This window comes from Sturnira hondurensis, unplaced genomic scaffold (genome assembly GCF_014824575.4).
Source record: "Sturnira hondurensis isolate 20B ecotype Veracruz unplaced genomic scaffold, ASM1482457v3 Scaffold0002840, whole genome shotgun sequence".
In the NCBI taxonomy this organism is placed as follows: Eukaryota; Metazoa; Chordata; class Mammalia; order Chiroptera; family Phyllostomidae; genus Sturnira; species Sturnira hondurensis.
This window is the reverse complement of record NW_028075471.1, coordinates 23,652,058-23,672,007: the sequence shown is the minus strand read 5'-3', so window position 1 is coordinate 23,672,007 and position 19,950 is coordinate 23,652,058. Positions and strand designations below refer to the sequence as shown.

The window sequence follows — 19,950 nt, the reverse complement described above, 5'->3', positions numbered from 1 at the left end:
TCTCAGGGGAGTCACTGGGCCATGGGGACAGCTGGCCTGGGGCGGGGGATGACAGGTTGATTGCATTCATACATACAAGTCATCCCTGACCTGCGTCTTTGTGTGTTGTGTTTGCCCCTCACGTGCAGGGGACACTACATTGTTGGAAAACGTTCAAGAACTCAGGAGTCATTATGAGAGGATTTCAGAAGAACGGTGACCCACCAAAGGAGAAAACAGGGCCACATGTTGTCTCCAAGCCCTGCTTTCCCTCCAGGGCCCCACGAGTGCCGAGTGGCGCCCACCTGTGATCTCCTTTACGGTCTTGAGAATGTCCAATTCCTTGGGGTCCAGAGGCTGCGTGTGTGTGAAGGAGTCGCTGAAACGAGTCACAGAAGGGTTAACCATCATCCGCCTCTACCGTTCAGTAACGCGGAGCGCACATAGCTCGTGACGCAGTCTGCAACTCACCCCCTAAAGGCTACCGGCAGGATGTGGAGGTCCCCGCTGATGGACGTGCAGTTCCGGAAGTATTTGATGTTCGTGGCGTTTATGGAGAGGGTGTCCTTGAACTCTCCAGTGCCTATTCCGTTGCAGACTGCGGAGAGAAGGCCAGTGTTAGTCCCGCTCACGCACACCGATTTTCGCCCGGCTCTCGGAGCCAGTGGGAGCATGAGAACTGTCCCCCCGAGACAGACTGCCAGTCCTTCACTCAACAGACACCGACGGAGGGAAAAAGGGGGGCGACTGGCCGGTGGCTCTTCGTGAACGAAGAGTACAGAGGTGGGGCATTCTAATGCAACTCCTCGGGCTTGATTGAATGCTGGGTGGAAAATCAGCGAAAGGTGACTTCCTGGGACGGTGGGGAGAAGTGCAAATTCCCCCGAAAACACTGGAGAAGGGCAGTGAGCCAGGGCACCCCTGAGATGAGTGGGAAGCTATCTTTTGTTAGTTACTTCGCAGTTTGCAGGGAAAGGACGCGGACAGAGGTAGGGGTGTGAAAGGGGATAAGGTCGATAATCTTCACCAGGTGCGGGGGGGAAGCACACACACACATGCACACACATCACAGACATGGAGGCAGTGAAGGCAATGTGGCGAGGCAGGGAAGCTCGGGGAATGTGTGGGAAGGGCGCATGCGTGCTCAGTGTGTGAGTAATGCGCTGTTTCGAGGTATTTCAAAATTTATGAAATAAAAAATAAAGGGTAGGGACTGATGACATGGCCTTGAGGGTACTCCCAGGTTAGAGCACAGTTGTAAAGGGAAGAACATATTTCTGAGCCCGGAGAAAGGGATTCACTCAAATCATTCCTAAGGGCTGCTGAGGAGCCGACAGGCGCAGAAGAACCAGCCCTGCGTCCTGGGGGAGACCCATACCCCCCCACCCCCCGCCCCGCCCTGTGCCCTGCTGGCTGGGCTCCTACCTTTGCGACAGGGCCCTTCACACTTTTTACATTTGCGGACGCCGTCTTCCTCCACCTCGTAGCTGTCCGAGCCGCAGGCCCGGACACACGACCCGTGGTCGGTCACCACATAGTTACCTGCGGGAGGAACAAGGAGAGGCAGGTGGTGACAGGGGCACCAGGTGGCTGGGTGTGCGTGTCCTCCTGAAATGGGGCTGATGACAAGGGCCCCTTGTTCTCTCATTTTGGTTAGTTTAAGCACAAAGAATAAAAGGCTGTGAACTGAAAAGGAGGCAAGTTCAAGAGTTTTAATAGCTTTCCAGAGCGTGATGTGGAGAACAGAGATATTTCATCACAGGCAGGCGACAGATGTGTGAGAGAGAAAACACTGTGCCCACTCCCAAGCTCCTAACTCTTTACAGCTTTGTAAAAAAGTCGTCTATAGGTTGTACTCTCAGGACTCATGGTTAAAGCTTGAACACTTATTAACAACACGTGACCCTAAACAAAGACCACACTCCTCCGTCAGCACTGCTACCCTCGAGGTCCCGTTTCATTCCTGGGGCCGCCGCTGGCCCTGCACAGCGCCCTGTGGCCAGTGGGGCACTCGGGCCAGCTGGACACATCCGTCCTTTCCTCGCCTCCCCTTGCCCTTGCTGTAATCTATTGGTGTTGATATGAACACAAATATTAATGCTCTCAGGAGCTCTCTGTGCTCCTGCTCCGGCCTTCCGAGTAGGTCCTCAAACACGGCTCCCGGACGTCCGTCATTTTTCTCGCAAACTGTCTGTTTTTGTTCTCTTAGGCTCTGTGTGCTTTCCTGGNAGCTTTGTAAAGAAGTCATCTATGGGTTGTACTCTCAGGACTCATGGTTAAAGCTTGAACACTTATTAACAACACGTGACCCTAAACAAAGACCACACTCCTCTGTCAACCCTGCTACCCTTGAGGTCTCGTTTCATTCCTGGGGCTGCCGCTGGCCCTGCCCAGCGCCCTGTGGCCAGTGGGGCACTCGGGCCAGCTGGACACATCCGTCCTTTCCTCGCCTCCCCTTGCCCTTGCTGTAATCTATTGGTGTTGATATGAACACAAATATTAATGCTCTCAGGAGCTCTCTGTGCTCCTGCTCCGGCCTTCCGAGTAGGTGCTCAAACACGGCTCCCGGACGTCCGTCATTTTTCTCGCAAACTGTCTGTTTTTGTTCTCTTAGGCTCTGTGTGCTTTCCTGGGGTTCCAGACACCTCTTAATCCCTCTCTCAGAGAGTGTACCTGTGTCATAACTGTGACAATTTTTTCTTTATCTTTGTCCCTTGCCTAGCAATGGCTTATCATTCTATTCGTGTTATTTTTTCTTCTGCACAGAATTTAACATTGTTCATCTCTGCTCGTCTGGTAGGGCAAATGCTCCCTCGGTTGTTGTTTTTAGAAGTTTATTTCTTTGTTCATTTCCCCTCTGAGAAATCCAGATTGGTCTCTAAAGCTTGTTCATTAGACAACCCGGTGCTTTTTCTATGAGGACGTCATTGGTGTCAACATTACTGCAAATGCTGTCACCACCAGTGCACGGCAAATACAGGTGAGCAAAACCCAGTAATTAAACCAAAAAACAACAAACATAAACAGAAGCCCTCTATGGTTCTCCTAAGTGCACAAGGTTCACCAGGATTGTTTCCACTCAGGAGGCAGGTCTCCCGACACACGCCCCTAATACAGGTTATTAAACCCCCGTTTGGAGCAAGAGCCAGACAGTGAAGGGCCCAACGGCCATGGGTTTGCACCTGTCAGACAGCTGAGTGTTCTGGACCCCTCCAGCTGGACCTCGGTTCCGGGGGCCGCACCACAGGGGTGTGTCCTGCCCTGGCCACCCCAGCACGAGGCACCCAGTGAGCAGAGTGGCAGCCGCTTATTCCCCGTCTGCCCTTGACAGGCCCCAGGGACATGCCTGGCGGTGCGGCAAACCCACCAACCCGCGACAAGGCCCCATGGGCTCCCACAGGGGATGCGGGGAATCACAGCCTGATGGTGAAAGGGTTTCGAGTGTGACGAACTCACGGGGACACTTCTTCACGCAGGTGGCTCCAAAGCTGTATTTTCCGTCTGGGTTGACGTCCACCTGGTACGTGGTGGGGTTGTACAGCATGAGTGGCGGGCAGGTGTCCTTGCATGTGGCTTCATCCCGGAACTTCCGGCACACCTGTGTGAGAGGGGATACGAATGGGGACGTGATGTAAAGCGGAGCCGGAGCCACCACCCAGAGGAGCGGCCTGGCCTGTCTTCTACCTCGAACCTTCGTGATGTTCGGCAGGGCACCGCAGCTTTGGATGGGGCCCGATGCAGCGCGGTGCCCCAAAGACTATGAGCGAGGATGACAAGGAAGTCGATGTTATGACTATTTGACTGAAAATTAGAAACACCGTTTAAAATTAGTGTCCCTACGTTCACTTTTTTGCACAACCCCAACACCTTCCTGCCACCGACGTCACTGTCCCCTTCCCCGTCTCGCAAACACTCCTCGCCTTGGTCTCCCCGTTGGAACAGTTTGGGCTTCTGCCTGAATCGGTGCTTCCCGAATTGGTGTTTGTTTTTGATCTGAAGTAAATGCTTGTTGCCTCTCCCCTTGAAACCGTATATTTTTAGCTTGATGCTTGTCACAGGGGGGATGGCACGCAGGGGTAAACTGAGGGAGGGCCTCAAGTCACAGTTCAGGCATTTGGGTACAGCAGAAAAATCTAAAGCAGTGTTTTCAGGAGCCTCAGAAAGACCCTTCTCTTAAAAGCATGGTTTTTCTTAAATACACTGTCTGAACGATGATCAATTATGTTGATGGGAAAATACATCTCTATTATCTGAAGAAACGACAGAGGAGTTCATCCTCTGGGGTGGGAACTGAAGAGGGGCATTATTTTTAAACTCAGTTTACCCGGATTTCTTCACCAGGCCACAGCTGAGAGTTTATCGCCACCCCACAGAGGACCCTGAGCAGAGATGCGCCACTGGAAAGTACCAGCCTGATGCCTCGAGTGCCCGAGTCAAAACATGGGCGGCGGCAGCTACGGCCTTTGGAACTCAAAACCCTCTCCCTCCCCAACTCCCGTGTCTTTCGGATTCCACTGCAGGCTGGCCTCCTTGTCCAGAAGCCACAAAGATCTCGCCAGCACCCTTGGCGCTGACCCCAGGACTCCCCCGGGGCAGCCCCAGGGCCTCCCAGAGCCCACTGGGATGGCCAGTCTCCTGGGAGAGCCCCCTGCAGCCACAGGGACCAAAACAAGAGCTTTAAGGCCCCGGGTGTGTGTGGGGATGCAGGCAGGCGGCCCCCAAGCCGTGGGGGAAGTGGCAGGGCCACGGGGGCTGAAGACCGCTCTCGAGATTTCTGTGCCTCTGGATGGGCCTCCCCACACCTCCGTCTGTGTTTCAGGGCCCCTGCAGTGTCAGCTCCCTGCACTTGAGACGAGGGATCGGTTAAAGAGTAAAGGGTGTGACAACAATGGCCACAAATGCTGTATGGCAAACAACTTGTACTTAGACTCTAGTGCTCATTCAGTGCCCAGGGCCACCTGCGTTCTGTCATTTAGACCATGTAACACCCAGGCACTCTATTATCTGTCACCGTCAGGGCAGGACACCCATGCAGAGAGAGGCCGTAGAACTTGCCCGAGGTCCCAAAGTAAGTGGGGCAGGCAGGCCAATAACAGGGGCTTTGTTCCCGCTGAGGGGCCATGCCCTGGTCTGCCAGGACAAATGTCAATCTGCACATCTCAACCCCTGGAGGCTGCCCAGTGTGGCTGGGGTTGGGGAGAGGACGTGCCACCAGGGGGAGGGGGCTGGCGGGAAGGGGGTCTCACCAGACAGTCGCTCTCGCGGGGCCCCGTGCAGCCGGACGCACACTGGTTGTGGCAGCAGTCGCTGGGGGACTTGCCCCGGCAGCGCCCTGAACACTGCTGCGCGCAGTTGATTTTGGTCACTGGAAAGGAGCAGAAGTCGAGGTGAGTGGAAGAGCCAGGGTGATGGGGGGTCACGCCCCAGATACCGCAGAGGGCCCTCGCCCACCAGGGGTGAGGAAGTGACTGGAAGGAGGGACTTAGTGACTCCGCCCGCGGCTTGTTCACGTCCCAGACAGGCCTGTTGGGCCAGATTCCATGAAACTGTGACTTTTCGTTCTGGTACCTCTGCTTTTTTAAATCCCATTTGTTCTTAATCACTTAGGAGAACTGACCAGGTCAAGCCTGGACTTTAAGACCTGCTAAATAATTAAATACTAGTCAGAATTAACTGAGTTTCTGGGGGAAACAAAAGCACATACAAATGACAAAAATGCCAGCCTGGAAACAGGGTTTGAAGGGACGTGACGGCCACGTCACCATGGCCAGGTGGTCTGTTACGGACAGGCAGTCAGCTATCGAGCAGCCGCATCCCTGGTCCCTCGGCCACCGGTGCTCCAGCACTCGGCTTCCCGCAGAAAAACCCTCCTGAAAAAGCTGTTCACACGTCTGCATAGGTGGGTCCCCAGTGTGGGGGGGGACGGGTGGCCAGACCGGCCTTGCGTCCCCAGGAAGGCCTGCCAAACACGCTGACTAGCGGGAGTGACTGGCAGCCTCGGCTGAGGTTGTCTTGTTCAAGACTGATTGGCCGGAGGGCCCAGAATAGCCGGCCCGGCTTGTTTGCCTGGAGGGGTGGGGAGGGGCTGGCAGCACTGGCCGGCTGCAGGTCTGCTTGGGTCTGGCCCTGCAATCAAGGTGCCTCTCGGAGCCCTCGACGGGAAAGCAACACCAGCACCCGTGTGCAAGGGGAGGGGACCCCGCGTGTGCCTGAAGGGCTGCTCGCACTCACGTTTCTGACAGTTCTCCTTTCCTGCACCCCAGCAGCTTCCGTTGGGGCAGCTCGGGTCACACTTCTGGCCTGAAACGGAAGAGTGGCCATTCAACCCCCATCTCGGTGACAGGGAACACACGAGGACAAACTGGTGACCCCCTCCCCAGGCCCGGGAGCAAAGTGGTGTTCTAGAAACAAGGAGTAGCTTTCAAGCTTCTTATTCTTTGTCCCTCTGTTTGGCGGGTCTGTTTGTGGGGTGACTGGAAAGACTCATAAGGAAAAAAAAAGTGGACCCACACACTGTGTTGATTTCCACGTCAGCCTTGGAAACTGAGGCAGAGAGAGGTTACTGACTTCACAGCTCAGGGGCCTGGGATTTAAATGGACCCGGGTCCAGACTTCAAGTCTGCCTGGGCGTGGAGACGTGTCCAGCACCTCCCTCAATGACACTGAGAGTATTTACTCTGGGGGGTCGGCATGCACCCACTGCAGCCTTGCTGTGTCCACTCATGGGGTGGGGGGTGGGCCGGGCCTCCTGGGGGGTTGGGGCCCAGTAACTAAAAGCCCTTGGACTCCTAGGCGGAGAGAAGCACAGACCCTGTTCAAAGGGCCACTCGTCCTCCCTTGGTTGACGATGTAAAGCCTCAGCTATTGATTTGTGCACTACTGTCTGAAAACACTCCCATCTGTTTTGCAGTTTTGCAGATTTGTGCACTACTGTCTGAAATCCATCTGTTTTGCAGTTTTCATACTCGGTGATTGACCACAAATTACAGCCACAGAGGTGTCTGATCTCGTTCGCTGCAGTTTGCTTTCATCAGCACTGGGAAATCTGAAGGCTGTCCTGTCTGTGGACAGAAAGGAGGCGGACCGCCCGACTTGGTAACAAGGGGTCTGCCCTCCAGTGATGACACAGTCACCTCAAGGTGTTAGTACGTGCCCCACAGTCTCCCACAGTTGGGAAGGATTTCGTTTCTGGAAGAATTCAGATGTTAAAGGTGAAGCGCTGATAATATACCATGGAACTATTGACCCTGGACACCCCGTGAGTATGACTGACACTTTTCACAATGGCCCCCAGGGGTGAAGGGCATGAACGCCATGCTGGTGCACCTCAGAATTGTGCAAGATGGTGAGGCTGGACCCTAAGTGGACAGCGCTGTGAAGAGAGAGAGGCCGAGGCAGACAGACCAAGAGAGAAAGAAACGTAGAGAAGAAATGGCCTATGTAACACGGAGGAATGTTCAAAGTGACTATGTCTGTATAGAGCTACTGCATTATTTTTACTTCTTATCTTTACCATAGTTTTCAAATTTCTACTATATGCACGTGATAGGTTTACACAGAAAAAGTAGTGAAGATGACAATGCTCAACAGCATCTCTCGGTAAGAGAAAAAGACATGTGCCGGCCAGTGAATTCACATCCTGTCTCTAGTCCTGTTCTGCCTCAAACAGGTCTCTTGCAGGGGGAAGATGGCTTGTCCACTGCCCCTTCTTGCCCTCGGTGAATGGGACCTCCTGCTCACGGGGCCTTTTCTCCCAGCACCCAGCCCCGGCAGCCCTGCCTACTACTCACAGCTGCCAGATGGGTTGTTCTGGAAGTCTGTGGACATGTTGCCCAGGAAGCTGGTGTCCACGATGTCCTGCCACTGGATGGTGTCCACGCTGCAGAGGCTGGGGTTGTTGCTGAATCGCACAGCACCGTGCAGGATTTCTGCGCAAGAAAGGACCCCAGTGAGCCCGTGGCGTCTCTGCTGAGTTCACATGAGGCAGACATGCGTTTCTTTCCAGGTTGCCTTCTGCTAGAAAGATTCCAGCGGGCACAGGAGCACGGCCCCCACTCCCCACCCCTGGACTTCAGTGGGGGCAGGTGGGAAATGAATTTGGGATTGAGCATAGAAGAGTTCGGATTTCTCCTGAATCAGGCCTTTGAAGCACGAACGATCAGAATGCAGAACTTCGGTGGGGAAGGGAGTGCCTGCCTGAGTCAGTAGGCACAGCACAATGACGCACGTGCGGTGAAATGCTCATTCCCAGTCAGCCGATCCAGGCTGCCCTGGAATGACTAGGATGTTGATTTGAAGGGGCAGATGGGACATGAAGGGTGACGGCAATCGCCAGCATAGTAGGCGGGGGATGCCAGGTGCGGGTGGTGATACTGGTGGTGACTTTGAAGCCATTCGGGGGGACGCGGTGTGACAGCAACCAGGATCAAGAAGAATCTGTGTGTATGATGACAAGACAGGGCCAACACCAGGGATACAAAGGGTGTGCGGGACTGAAGGAGTGTTTCCAAGGAAGACGTGGCAGGACGTGAAAACCAGGGGTGATGAAGAAGTGGCAAGCCGGAGCAGAGGGTGAGTGTGGCAGGAGTGGCATGAAATGTAACAGGTACTGAATGAATTAAGTGCACAAAATACTGTAGCCAGTGCTGTGGAGTTAGCAAGACTAAGCCTGCTCTGCTGGCTTCTGTCTGAGAATGGGCACGGGAGGACAGACAGGGTGCACAGCAGGCGGGCACGTGCTCACAGAAGGGCACAGCACATAATTTGCGTGCATTATCTAACCCTCGCAATGGCCTTATGACTGCCACAAATTAAGTGCAGATACCTAAGTAGTGCCTGGCATCCTGTAGGCAGGAATGGAGGTACCTGCGCACAAAGCAACAATGTAGAAAAGGAAGGGTTCTCCCTGGAAAGACCTCAGAGGCTGTCGGACAGAGTGGTGCTTCCCGGGATGTGGACAGGTGCAGACATGGTGGGCTACTGTGGGTTTCAGGCAGACAAGACGGGGCAGGGATGGAGGCTGGGATGGGGGGCAGTTTCTTTAGCGGAGGGTGGAGAATGAAGGAATCAGGAAGGTGGGCTGGAAGCTGGGCAGGGCCAGATTGTGGAGCCCTGGATGCCCAGCCAGAGGTGCGATGGGTCAGCCCGGTGAAAGCATTCTCTTGGGAGGGGCCAGAGCCGAGTGCATGAGCCCTTTATGGCAGGTCGGAACTGGAAATGCAGAAGAGGGGTGTCAAGGGTGCCGTGACAGTTTGGGCAACAGACCACGGTGCCGAGATGGAAGGTGGAGGTGGGGCCTTACAGGATGCCTGCCCTTGGCACGTGTGGGAAGGAAAGGGAGGTGGCGAGGTGCTGGAGACTCAGGTGTCCCTGCCGGGCAGCCGAGAAGAGAAAGAGGTGATCCTGAGGCAGTTGTTCTTTTGTGTTTACTTCCAACGAGGGGTGACTCTCCCTCTGTGACTGGCACTGGGCTAATCACCAATGTCAAGTAATTCACACTGAGGAATTATTTAGTAACATTAATTTGAATTTATACAATGTCAGTGCCAATGACAGAAACAGTGCCAACAATAGAAATAGGGCATAAGCGCTTTATCCACAGTAATTCACTCAACTGTCTCAACAACCCATGGATGTGTGTTGCCATGGTTACCTGCATTTTGCCGATGAGGGGACTGAGACACGGAGGGAACCTACTGCAGGGTGTCTGGCTGGTGAGGGATGGAGCCGGGGCTTTGAGGAAAAGGCATGGTGTTCAGTGACATTACCGATTTAACTCGCCCAGCACTGTACCTGCCCCACGGCGAAGGCACAATCATTGTCATGTTCAATTAAAAAAAAACCCCAACTTCCCACCTCTTGTGTCACCTTCCATCATGTCCTGCCCCAAGACCCGCACTCGCGTCCTGGACACAAGAGCTCCATCGTCCGCTTCGATACCTTCACTCCTCGCCCGAACTCAAACATGGCTCTCCATGCATGCCCCTTGCACCTCAGGCCCAGGTAATGAGACTGGTGGTTTACTCTCTCCCTGGGCACAAACATTCTGGTCATACCCTCGTTTTCCAAGACCCTTTCCCATTTCTTACTGCCTCTCGGGATATTTCCCCGTGAACATGGGGTAACGGGCACCTGGGTTCCATCTTCCCTTCCTGTCTCATTGTTCACCATCTTTCCCAGCGATTTCCCCCTGCCGCGTCTTGCACGCGGCCGACATGCCCTGCGTTTGTGTTGGGTGAAGGGACGTCTTCTCTGAGAGGAAGGGAGGACGCGGGCAGCCCTCCGTGTGCCCAGCCCCTCCAGGCCCCGGCTCTCACCCTGCAGGTTGCGCATGGGCAGCTCCCGCAGCCCCGTGCGGTTGGGCCCGTAGTTGGACAGGACAGACAAGGCGTGGGTGTTCTCCAGGAGCACGTTTCCCCTGATGATCTGCAGGTTTTCCAGAGGGATCTTCTCTGCCACATTGAGGGCGATGAGGACGTAGCCAGCCACCTCCTGGATGGTCTGCGGAGATGAAACAGGAACGTGGTGTTTCTCCTTGGAGGAACTCAAGAACGCCAGGTCTCCACTGGGTCCCCAGCGCCCAGGACACCTCGCTGAACTATACAGACATGGGGTTGCCAAGTGCCCATTGGTGGCCACACTGAGGGATGGAAGGTGGCAGGACCCTCGGTCACTCCTGCACCGTGCCTCTCGAGCCTGCAGGTGGGAAGGGAGGGCCCTGGCGCTCTACCACAGTGCTGGGGCTCTGGTTCTGCTTGGTGGTCACCACACTCGCATGAGGATGGGAATGTCTTACTGATTTATTTTGTGCCTGTCTTGCCTATTTTCTCATTAAAAAAATAAACAAAGAAAAATCATAAGGAAGCCAATCAAATCTGAGGTTCAAGTACTGTCAAACTCTGTAGCCTACGGAGCTGGCTCCTCCTGGCTTGTGAGAGCTGCTAGGAGCAGCGGTGGGCATTGACCGATCAGCCATGGTGGGGGTGTGCACACCAAGAGAATGGGAAATGCCAATGCAAGTTTTTTTCTTCTTTAAATTAGGAGCCAGTCTACCAGGATACCATGGCTGAAGCCATGGTTAAGAGAGTCCTATTGGCATCTGTGGTGACAGGAGAATGCCAGCCTGGCCCGTTTCTTTTTGATACTCTTTTAGGCCTTGACTCTTTCTGGTAGAGTGGCCTTCTTGTTAACCCTGCATCTAGGGCTCCGCAGGACTCAGAACTGCCGCAGCAGGAGCAGACCTGCGTCCAGTCTGTTCTGTCCAGGCCTTCCTCTACCTCCCTTTACCTCTCTGACACTCGGGTAAGATGAGTGCATTCACCGAACCGACCTTCAGGAAGGAAAGGTCGTAGTTCCTTTGCATGTAGGTGATTTCCAGGTTCCCCAGGACCACCTGGCAGTTGTTCAGCATCCTCTGGAGGCTCAGGAAGTGGTCGTCCAAAGTGCCCAGCTGTGTCAGCTTGTTGTTGGTGCCCTGGCACACTGCGAAGAGAGAGAGACCCCGTGAAATGCCCAGGAAGAGAGCGCAACTGAAGTGGGCAAAATTCACAAACTTCAACTGACTCTGTGTGCTTCAGCCACGCACAGGATTAGTTCTTTCTGATCAAGGCAAATGTGATAAAACATGTCCAGGTTTTATAAGGCGCAGTTTATAATTAGGGAGAGCTCGCTTCTGTAGTGCATGAACTTGTTTAAACAGGTTACAAATTCAAGGAGACCCAGATGGAATTTCATAAAAATCTCTAAGACAAAATAGTCTGTCAGTGCTTCAGTAGGCAAAATGAATACAGATCATAAAGCCTATAAAAATAATATAATTACAACGTTGAGTTAATAACTATGGGATGAACACTTTACTTTGCAAAAAGAGAGCATGCTGCATTATAGGTGTCCAAAGCCTGTTTACAAACATAATGTACACTAGGCACTATCTTCTGACCACAGCATCGTCCCGTCGAAAGTCCACAACGAGAGTGTCGATTAGAACCCAAATGGCTAGAGATGGAAAGTGCCCTTCTAAACGATTGCCTCGGAAAACAAATGGGAGGTCTAATTCCACAAGATTTAGTAGACAACCAAAGGAAAACACACTTACAAACGGACGCAGCTCCGGAGAAACGCACAACCCTGCTGTCTGTCTACTCTCCCTCCGCACGCAGCCTGCAAAGCAGGGCTGCCCGGCCGGCACAGCCTGGGCGGCCTCGACTCCCTCACGTTTGAAGTTATCAAAGTTAATGCAGAAAACACAGACCACTAGGGGACCAAGTTAGCCACGTGGTAGTCTGTATTTCAAAGTGAAGGAGAGGATTATAATAAAGCCACACGGACAGACCCAGCTCTTTAAAAGACAGGTTTCGGCAGGCATCTCAAAACACAAAGAGGCTGGGGGCTTTGAAGCAGGAGCTTGCTCGGGGACTACACTTTGAACCAGGGTGCTCATCAGAGTGAAGAAATAGGGCCTCTGGCTTTGGAGTGTGATCCAGAACCGGCTGGGTTCTTCCCAGTTTGCAAAGGCAGGACCGAGATCAGTAACCAGGTGGCTGAATGCAAAGACAAGGCCAAAGTCAACAGGCAGGGACTTTCTTCAGGAGCTCTTTCTAAACTCCTTTGCCCTTTTACAGGCTTCTCTGGTCCCTCCTCATGGGAGCTGTGTGATGAGCACCGTCCGATGCTTGTCTTGGCTTCTCAGTGTCTCGGTGCCGCAGAGCGAGAGTTCATACACCGCGGATGCAGCCCCCAGCATTCACACCAACGTCGGCGGGGGAAGCAATCCGCATCTCCTCTTCCACCCAGTGGGGTTCCCCGTCTCCTGCCCTGCTGGGGTCTCATTCTAATTCAGAGGTGGAGAGAACTCTCGCATGGGAACTCTGCCCTTCGGCAAGATGGAGCCCTGGTGGGCTGGCTCCTGGGGCGGAATGGCTCTGTGATTCTTCCACCCTCAATGTGGGAGCGGCCGGCGTCTCCATGCTGTTTCCGCCCTGGAGTCCAGGCTACTTCGATTGCAGCCTCAGCTGGGAGCCACTGCATCCAGTTGGTGGCAAGGCGTGCAGAGGGGGCCATACCGATTTCCCAGTTCCAAGGTCCCTACAAATGCCACTGCAGATGTGGTTACAGGGCTGTGACAGGAACCTGTGATCTCCCCACCACTACACCTGGAAACAGACCCTGCTTTCCTGGCTAGGAGACCGTGCTCTCTGAATGTCAACCTAACGGATGGGCTACGGTCTTGGTCCCCACAGCGTGGGTCATGCCCTCACGCCAGCCGGGTGGACAGTGTGGACTAGAACTTGGGGTTACGACACGTTTCAGAAGAGGCTCCTTCATCACACAGAGCGAGGAAAACAACAGTCGTTGCTCTCCTCTGGAATGATCAAGGATGTCCGCTTGTTCGTTCCTCTCAGCTGAACCAAAGGGTGTTTATTATTAAGTCAATCAGGAAGCAACTGGTGGCAATAAACAGTGAAAACGTGCCACTTACGTTTGGCCTGTTTTATGGATTATTTATTTAAAGATTCTACTCATTTACTTTTAGAGAGAGGGGAAGGGAGGGAGAAAGAGAGGGAGAGAATATCAGTGTGTGAGAGATACATTAACTGGAGGCCTCTCACATGCCCCCTACTGGGGAACCTGGCCCACAACCCAGGCATGTGCCCTGACTGGGAATCAAACCGGCGACCTCTCAGTTCAAAGGCCAGCGCTCAATCCACTGAGCCACACCAGCCAGGGCTAGCCTGTTTTATTACAGAAAAAAAATTAATTTCAAGAAGGCTATACTTGTGCATGCATGCATTCATTCAAAAAGTGACGAATGAGCACCTGAAAGTATTCATTTGATGAATATCCCTCATGAGTCATCATGGTTTACAATTAGCAGGGATTACTTTGATATTCAGAAAAAAGGCCCTACGTTTGGAAGATAATAGCAACACTACTGATTACTGATGTGAGTGTGAATTCAGAAAACATTTCGGGAACCCATTGGACAAATAAATAAATATACTTATATTTCATGTCAGGGTGATTCCAGGTTGGAAACCCTATTTGAGGAAATAGGCGTAAATATTTAAAGAAGCATCATGCAAAATGTTGACCATTATTTATGTATGTTTTTAATAACGGTAAAAGAGTTGCAAAGGACCCTGAATGCCCCACTGTCTAGCAGGTCTCATCTTTGAGAAGAAGCAAGCAGCTGATGTCTATGCGAGTCAGCCTAAGGCAATTCTGCCTCAATCCCCTTTCCGGAGGTAAGTACGGAAGTGTCCAAAGAAGTCATTAGGAGGCTTTCTCCTACCATCTGCCCCAAAGGGGACAACGGCATCCAAGGGAAATGTAGGGTGAGGGTCGCCGTGAGCTGATTGAACTCAGCGTAATTTGGGTTCCATGTTTATAACCAACATCTCACGTCAGGGAATACAGCAATGAGAACACTTCAGTGTGAGACCACTGAATCAGTAAACTTATTTTAAAAAAAAGTAAAAATCACAGACCCATTGGAAGATTTAAGAGGAAACTCCAAAGAGTGAGAGCCTCTTAACTCACCCTAGAGAACAGTTCAGTTTAGCCTCTTCCTCATTAAGTGACCTTGAATTTCTTCCCACAGCTCTTTGCGCCACTTCCCTCCAACAGAGACATGGTGAAAATGATACGCGCCTCCCAGAGTTGCCCTGAAGGCTGGGCGAAGAAGGTTCGACTTTGGTGAAATCAACTACTGAGACAGGGACAGTAATGTAACACAGGGTGCATGTGGACGGATGCCGGGATGTCGGTGGATGCACACCTGCCATAAGGTGTTGTCTGATGTGGGGGTGTTTGGATATGCAGGTAGGCTTAGTCAAATGTCCAGAGTTAAGCAGAGTTACTCTGTAGAATATTCACTGAGAGGGAGAGAGAGAGAGGAACACATTAAACTTTAAGAATGTCCTTAAAATACATATTTAGGATTGGGTGTTTAAGCAATTTTTTCGAAGAGAAGGTTAATATTGCTTTAGTGCTGCGCATTCGACAGTTGGAAGTGCTTGGAAGCAGCTCCTCACCAAATGCTAGTGATGTGCTTTGCCCCCGGAGCACCTGAAGACAAATTTGACTGAGTCAAGGGCAGCGTGGGCCCCGGGAGGAAGCCCCTGACCAGCACTTAGCTTTTCTTCCTCAAATTTGTGGAGGAAGATCTGTAACTGCAGAGAAAAGATGCAAGAGCTGGACTGCGAATAAGCTTTGGTGACATTTTACTCTGTTCGCTATATCACGAATCGACCCATTTTCCTCTGATGCATTTTAAAGGGAGGGATGGGTCCCAGTACAGCTCACCAGGCCAGCCACAGCCTCTAGTTCAATACTTTTTTGCAGTTGCTGCCGAGGTCACATCCCCTCACGGCGACACAGTCAGTCTGAAGTGTGGTGTTGCACGAGTGGCCCCCAGTGCACGCCCCTGTGCAGCCTACCCTCCTCCCAGGACACAGAGCCACACTGTCACCCCAGGGAGCTCCTCCTGCGCCTCCCCCAGACAATCCCTGCCCCACAAACCAGCACTCCCTCCGGTTCGCACTCAAAACAGTCTTGCTGGGCTTAGGACTGTGTGTGTGGGACGCCACAATGTTGCCCTTTTGGCTACTTGCACAGCGCAGTGTTTTCGGGACTCTCCGACCTTCATGAGTTGCCTTCCACTCTGAGTGACAGATCCAGGCAAGTGTGTCATGGGAAGTTACCAAGAGCCCTGCAATGTATTCGAACTGAGAATAGGCGCAACCTGCCTCCCTTTAGTCTCAAAATGCCCCTTCTTTTATGGGGAGAGTCTGCCCTTCTCCCGTGTCTTTATGGGGGGAGACACCCCTCTTTGCCCACATGCCTGGACAAAACTGCTTTGCTGGGTGAGACACAACATTGAAACAAGTTTCTCCAGATTTCCCCAAATCCACTCAGACGCCTTTGGAACTGCCTGAGTGAATGTGTAATTGTTTTAATTTGTTGTTTTCTCGACTCCCTGTTGGCGGCTGCCAAGGCCGTGGGGCCTCTGTCGGCCTCTCCCCGGCGCCTCCTGAGTTGCTGTGGCCCATTTTCACGAGCGCCTCCTTTTGAAGCAGATATCGCACATTAAAAAAATGCCATCCTTATAGTTTCCTCATTTCTCAAACTTTCTTTTTTGGGCATTTTTAAAATTTAATTATTGTTCAAGTACAGTTTTCTGTCTTTTACTTCCATCCCAGCCCAGCCCCCCGTTTTTGTGGCATTTTTTCATTTCTCAAATTTTCTATACTGACCATACATGACTTTACACACCAAGGATAAAATTTACAAAAATCGGTGATGAACAAGGGCAGAAGATGGGTATTTCAATAAAATACAGGGTTTTCAAAAAGAAAAATAATGGAGAAGTGACCATGTACAGCTATTAAGAGCCTCAAAGTTTTCCATTATTCACGATCAGAGGCTTAGTGAGAGCACTTTAAAAATTAGACACAATTGACAAATAATGAAGTGCTATATACGGAATGTGTCAGACAGGCAGGCAACGAATTTGTGCTTTATTCGCATCATTACTGTTCAGAATCGTTGCTTAAGGCCACTGCCGGAAAGGGCCATGCATGGCACAGAGCTGGCTTCTAGATCTATAAATATATGCTTTTACATGTTGGTTTTGGGCAACATGGAGTAAATTCATCCCTTAGAAAAGTGTTATAAAATGTGAGGATAGTACCAGACTAGCCTATAAAACCCACGCAACAGTTTGTAAGAATAGAAAAGTAGACACTCTACGGTTGAGTCATAATGAAGTTATTAGGAAAACAATAAAAGTAAGTAGAAAAGAGCATTTACATTGTCTTGGTGATCCAGAGGCTTTGCGAAGTGGGATAAGTCTCATGATAATTGTGGAGATTTTCCCTAACTTTACATTTTTCAGTGGTTCCTCATTTATCGCATTCAATTTTATAACTAATGAAGAATTCTTAGCCTGTAGGCCTCCATAGATAGCTGTTGAGCTGAATTTGGATCTACGCTGCAACTTGGAAACGCACGTGGAATATTCCGAAGTCCTCCCAAGTACTTGGTAATTTGCCCTGCAATTATAATATGCCTACTGGACTGAACTGGCCAAGGCTTAGCGTGTCCAACACAGCTGTGGACGAAAGTAACTCTAATTAAGTTAACAAGCAGAAGACTTGAAAATAACATCTCTTTTATTTTTGACTTAGGGGCCAGAACACCCAAAGCGGTTGATTTCCACCCCCAGGTTCTCTCCGAGCCATGAAAACAACCCCAAGCCAAGTTTATGATTTAAAAAAATTTACACCAAGGAGAGCAGGGGGTGCTTTGCATACGGTGTCCACTCTCTCGGGTGTAAACTGGGGTTTCTGAAACCAGATGGCCCAGTTCTGTGAGGGACCGTGGAATATGATTCCAGGGAATCACCTGGCATCTCTCTATCAGTGTGACGTATCATTATGGGATGGTCTCCAGCCAGTTGTCTCAGCTCTCTGGGTCTCACTGGTTAGAATGAGACCAGCCCAATGCATCTAGCAGGGCAGGTGTGAGCCAGAGTGAGGTCATGGGTGTGGGAGTGCTTCACGCACTGCCAATCTCCCTACCGTAGCAGAACCCACAGCCAACAAAACTTGAAACCTATTGCTGCCTGCGTGTCTTCAGTGATGCTAGCCAACGACCCCCACACCCCGAGGACTTTCCAAACTTTAAATGGACTCAGCAGAATTGGGGAGTTGTGTTGGGACTTGGGGTGCTTTAAAAGTCTAAAATAAAATACATCGCTTTTTACCATTACAGGCTGTTGTCCAATGAAAGGTTCTAACTACAGAAATTGAAAATCTTAAACCACAGACCTGGCAATCCATTCCATTTTTATAGGTAGTTGAATGGCTAATAAATCAGAAATGAATTGGACCTCTTATTGGATGATCAGAAACTGATTCGGACTAAAAAAGATGTCAGAGAGTAACATCTTTTTCTCTTTTTATTCATTCAAGCCCATAAATCCCCTTGAGCACCTACTACGTGCTTAGCAATGTCTTTCGGCCTGGCAGCCCCGGTCACTGTCCGTCCGGATTTTAAGCACAAGGATGAGCACTGAACAAAGACTCATGGCTACGTCAGGTTCCACAGATTCCGACACACATGTGGCCGGAATGTTCCTTGACTGAATATTGACATGGAGTGGGGTGCCCCGGAGGAAGACAGAACACCGGGTTCCGTGCGCACACTCTGCACGTGGAAACACAAACAACACGAACAGTGCGCCTGGCTTTTCCTTCCTGGAGATATGACGAAGTGCCTCTGCTCTGGCCTGGGTCCTGTTTCCCTAATCTCCTCGAGGGGACCGCTGCTGACTCACGTCCAGGGACTCTCTTCACACATGGGCATACTTTGGAGATGAATAACACCACTTCCCTTCCAGGCGTCTGTTGGCTGAGCCACTGAGGCCTCTGTTGCTGCCACTGCCACACCAGGGCTTCCCATCTGTGTCCGATGTGTGTCGTCCCCGATGTGCAGCCCTAGACCGGCTAGTGCGCAGGCAGGAGCAGCACCCGCTGACGCCCCCCCTGCACCCCAGGAAGGTAGAGCGCTCTCTCTGGGGGGCTCCCGCTGCAACCTGCCTGCCCCTTGATGGGCAAGAGGTCACCCTAGGAGGCCCCACTGCATTCCGATGGGCTTGCCCGCCTCATCAGGTGGCCAGCCCCTGAAAGCTAGAAGACCTGAACCAATGGGGAAGCATGGGGTGGGGGAGGGGTTGGCGAAGATGTGGGAAATGTGGAAGTCCCAAATGGGGTTAGTGTCTGAGACCACGGCTTGAACGCCATTGTCAAGTCCCGACTGAAGGTGGACACAAATGGCCTGCAGTTGCCACCCCCTCTCACCTCCAACATAACCACACCCACAGAGAGCTGGTGGCAGTGAGGACAAGCCCACAGCTCCCACATCCCCATGGCCTTCTTGCAGCTCTCCTCTTCCTAGACATGCCTTCTGTTCTATGTCATGCCCAGCAAGGTGACGTGGAGGCAAAGGGGGGCAGCGCCTACCCGGCTCACACACCTCAGTCCTGTGCTCTCCTGAGGCGCACGCGAGTCACTCCCTGAGGATGCCGGCGGAACGATGTTCCCCACGCTGGGCTGTTTACTCGCCGAGGGAGCTGTCCCTCTCAAATTCATCTGGATGCCACGTGGGGCTGCCGAGGAAGGCTCCTTCCACATGTGCCCCGAGATCTGTACGAGGGCCACGTCCGTTCACTTACTCAGCTGAAACATCATCAATAAGGCAGCACAGCAACGGCTGCCAAGAATGAGTCAGAAGTACTCACTGCCCGAAGGGACTCTGTTGGCCCTTTGGGGAGATGAATTCGCACATGAAATAACCCCAGGGCATCCCAGAGCCATGCAAGGGACGTGCTCAGGGGCCACGAGCCAGACAGGGGAGAAATCGCCAACCCCCAGGTGTCCGGGACGGGGACTGCATGTTTCTCCTTACTGAGTGAAGGGGGGCGTGGCAGTCCCCACTCAGTCAAAGAGTAGTTGCTGTGAGTGCCAGCCTGGGTGACTTCAGCACATGCGGTCCCCCGGTTTTCCACCCCAAGAAAAGAAGTTGACTTCCAATTCTCAGGTTTGTTCCCTGCCTCCCCTTCTCTGGGTCACTGCCCATATTCTAATTTGGGGGCACAAGTGACCCTTTCTGGATTTGTCAATAGGTACCCAGAAGAGTCACTTCCCCAGCCATTCTTCCTATGGGACAAAGTTCTCATTGTTGGCAAGGAAATAAGAGATTTCTGATCCAGAATGGGTGATCAAGAACTCTCTGGCATCTCTCTGCAGACTGACTGTTCGGGTTCTACCTGGCACCACCTGTCTGCTCCCCACCCAAGATGGTTTAAATGTCCTTTGAATTTTTCTTCTATTGTTACCCATCTTAAAAAAAATAGTTTCTATTCCACAGTGTGTTTTCAGGCTGTGTCTCTGAATAGACACACATTTAAGT

The 19,950-nt window shown here is 52.0% G+C and overlaps 1 protein-coding gene across 3 annotated transcripts in view; it reads right to left on the bottom strand.

The window, feature by feature from the left end:
* EGFR (epidermal growth factor receptor) overlaps positions 1-19,950 on the bottom strand; it is a 140,786-nt gene that overhangs the window by 32,437 nt on the left and 88,399 nt on the right. For all 3 annotated transcript variants that reach the window (XM_037041114.1, XM_037041111.1, XM_037041113.1), the window contains exons 2-10: positions 11,309-11,460; positions 10,296-10,479; positions 7,770-7,907; positions 6,211-6,279; positions 5,226-5,344; positions 3,436-3,577; positions 1,405-1,521; positions 451-577; positions 285-358 (exon numbers count right to left, since the gene is read on the bottom strand). In XM_037041114.1, coding sequence (XP_036897009.1) covers positions 285-358; positions 451-577; positions 1,405-1,521; positions 3,436-3,577; positions 5,226-5,344; positions 6,211-6,279; positions 7,770-7,907; positions 10,296-10,479; positions 11,309-11,460 — 1,122 coding nt within the window. The remainder of the gene's footprint in view (positions 1-284; positions 359-450; positions 578-1,404; positions 1,522-3,435; positions 3,578-5,225; positions 5,345-6,210; positions 6,280-7,769; positions 7,908-10,295; positions 10,480-11,308; positions 11,461-19,950) is intronic.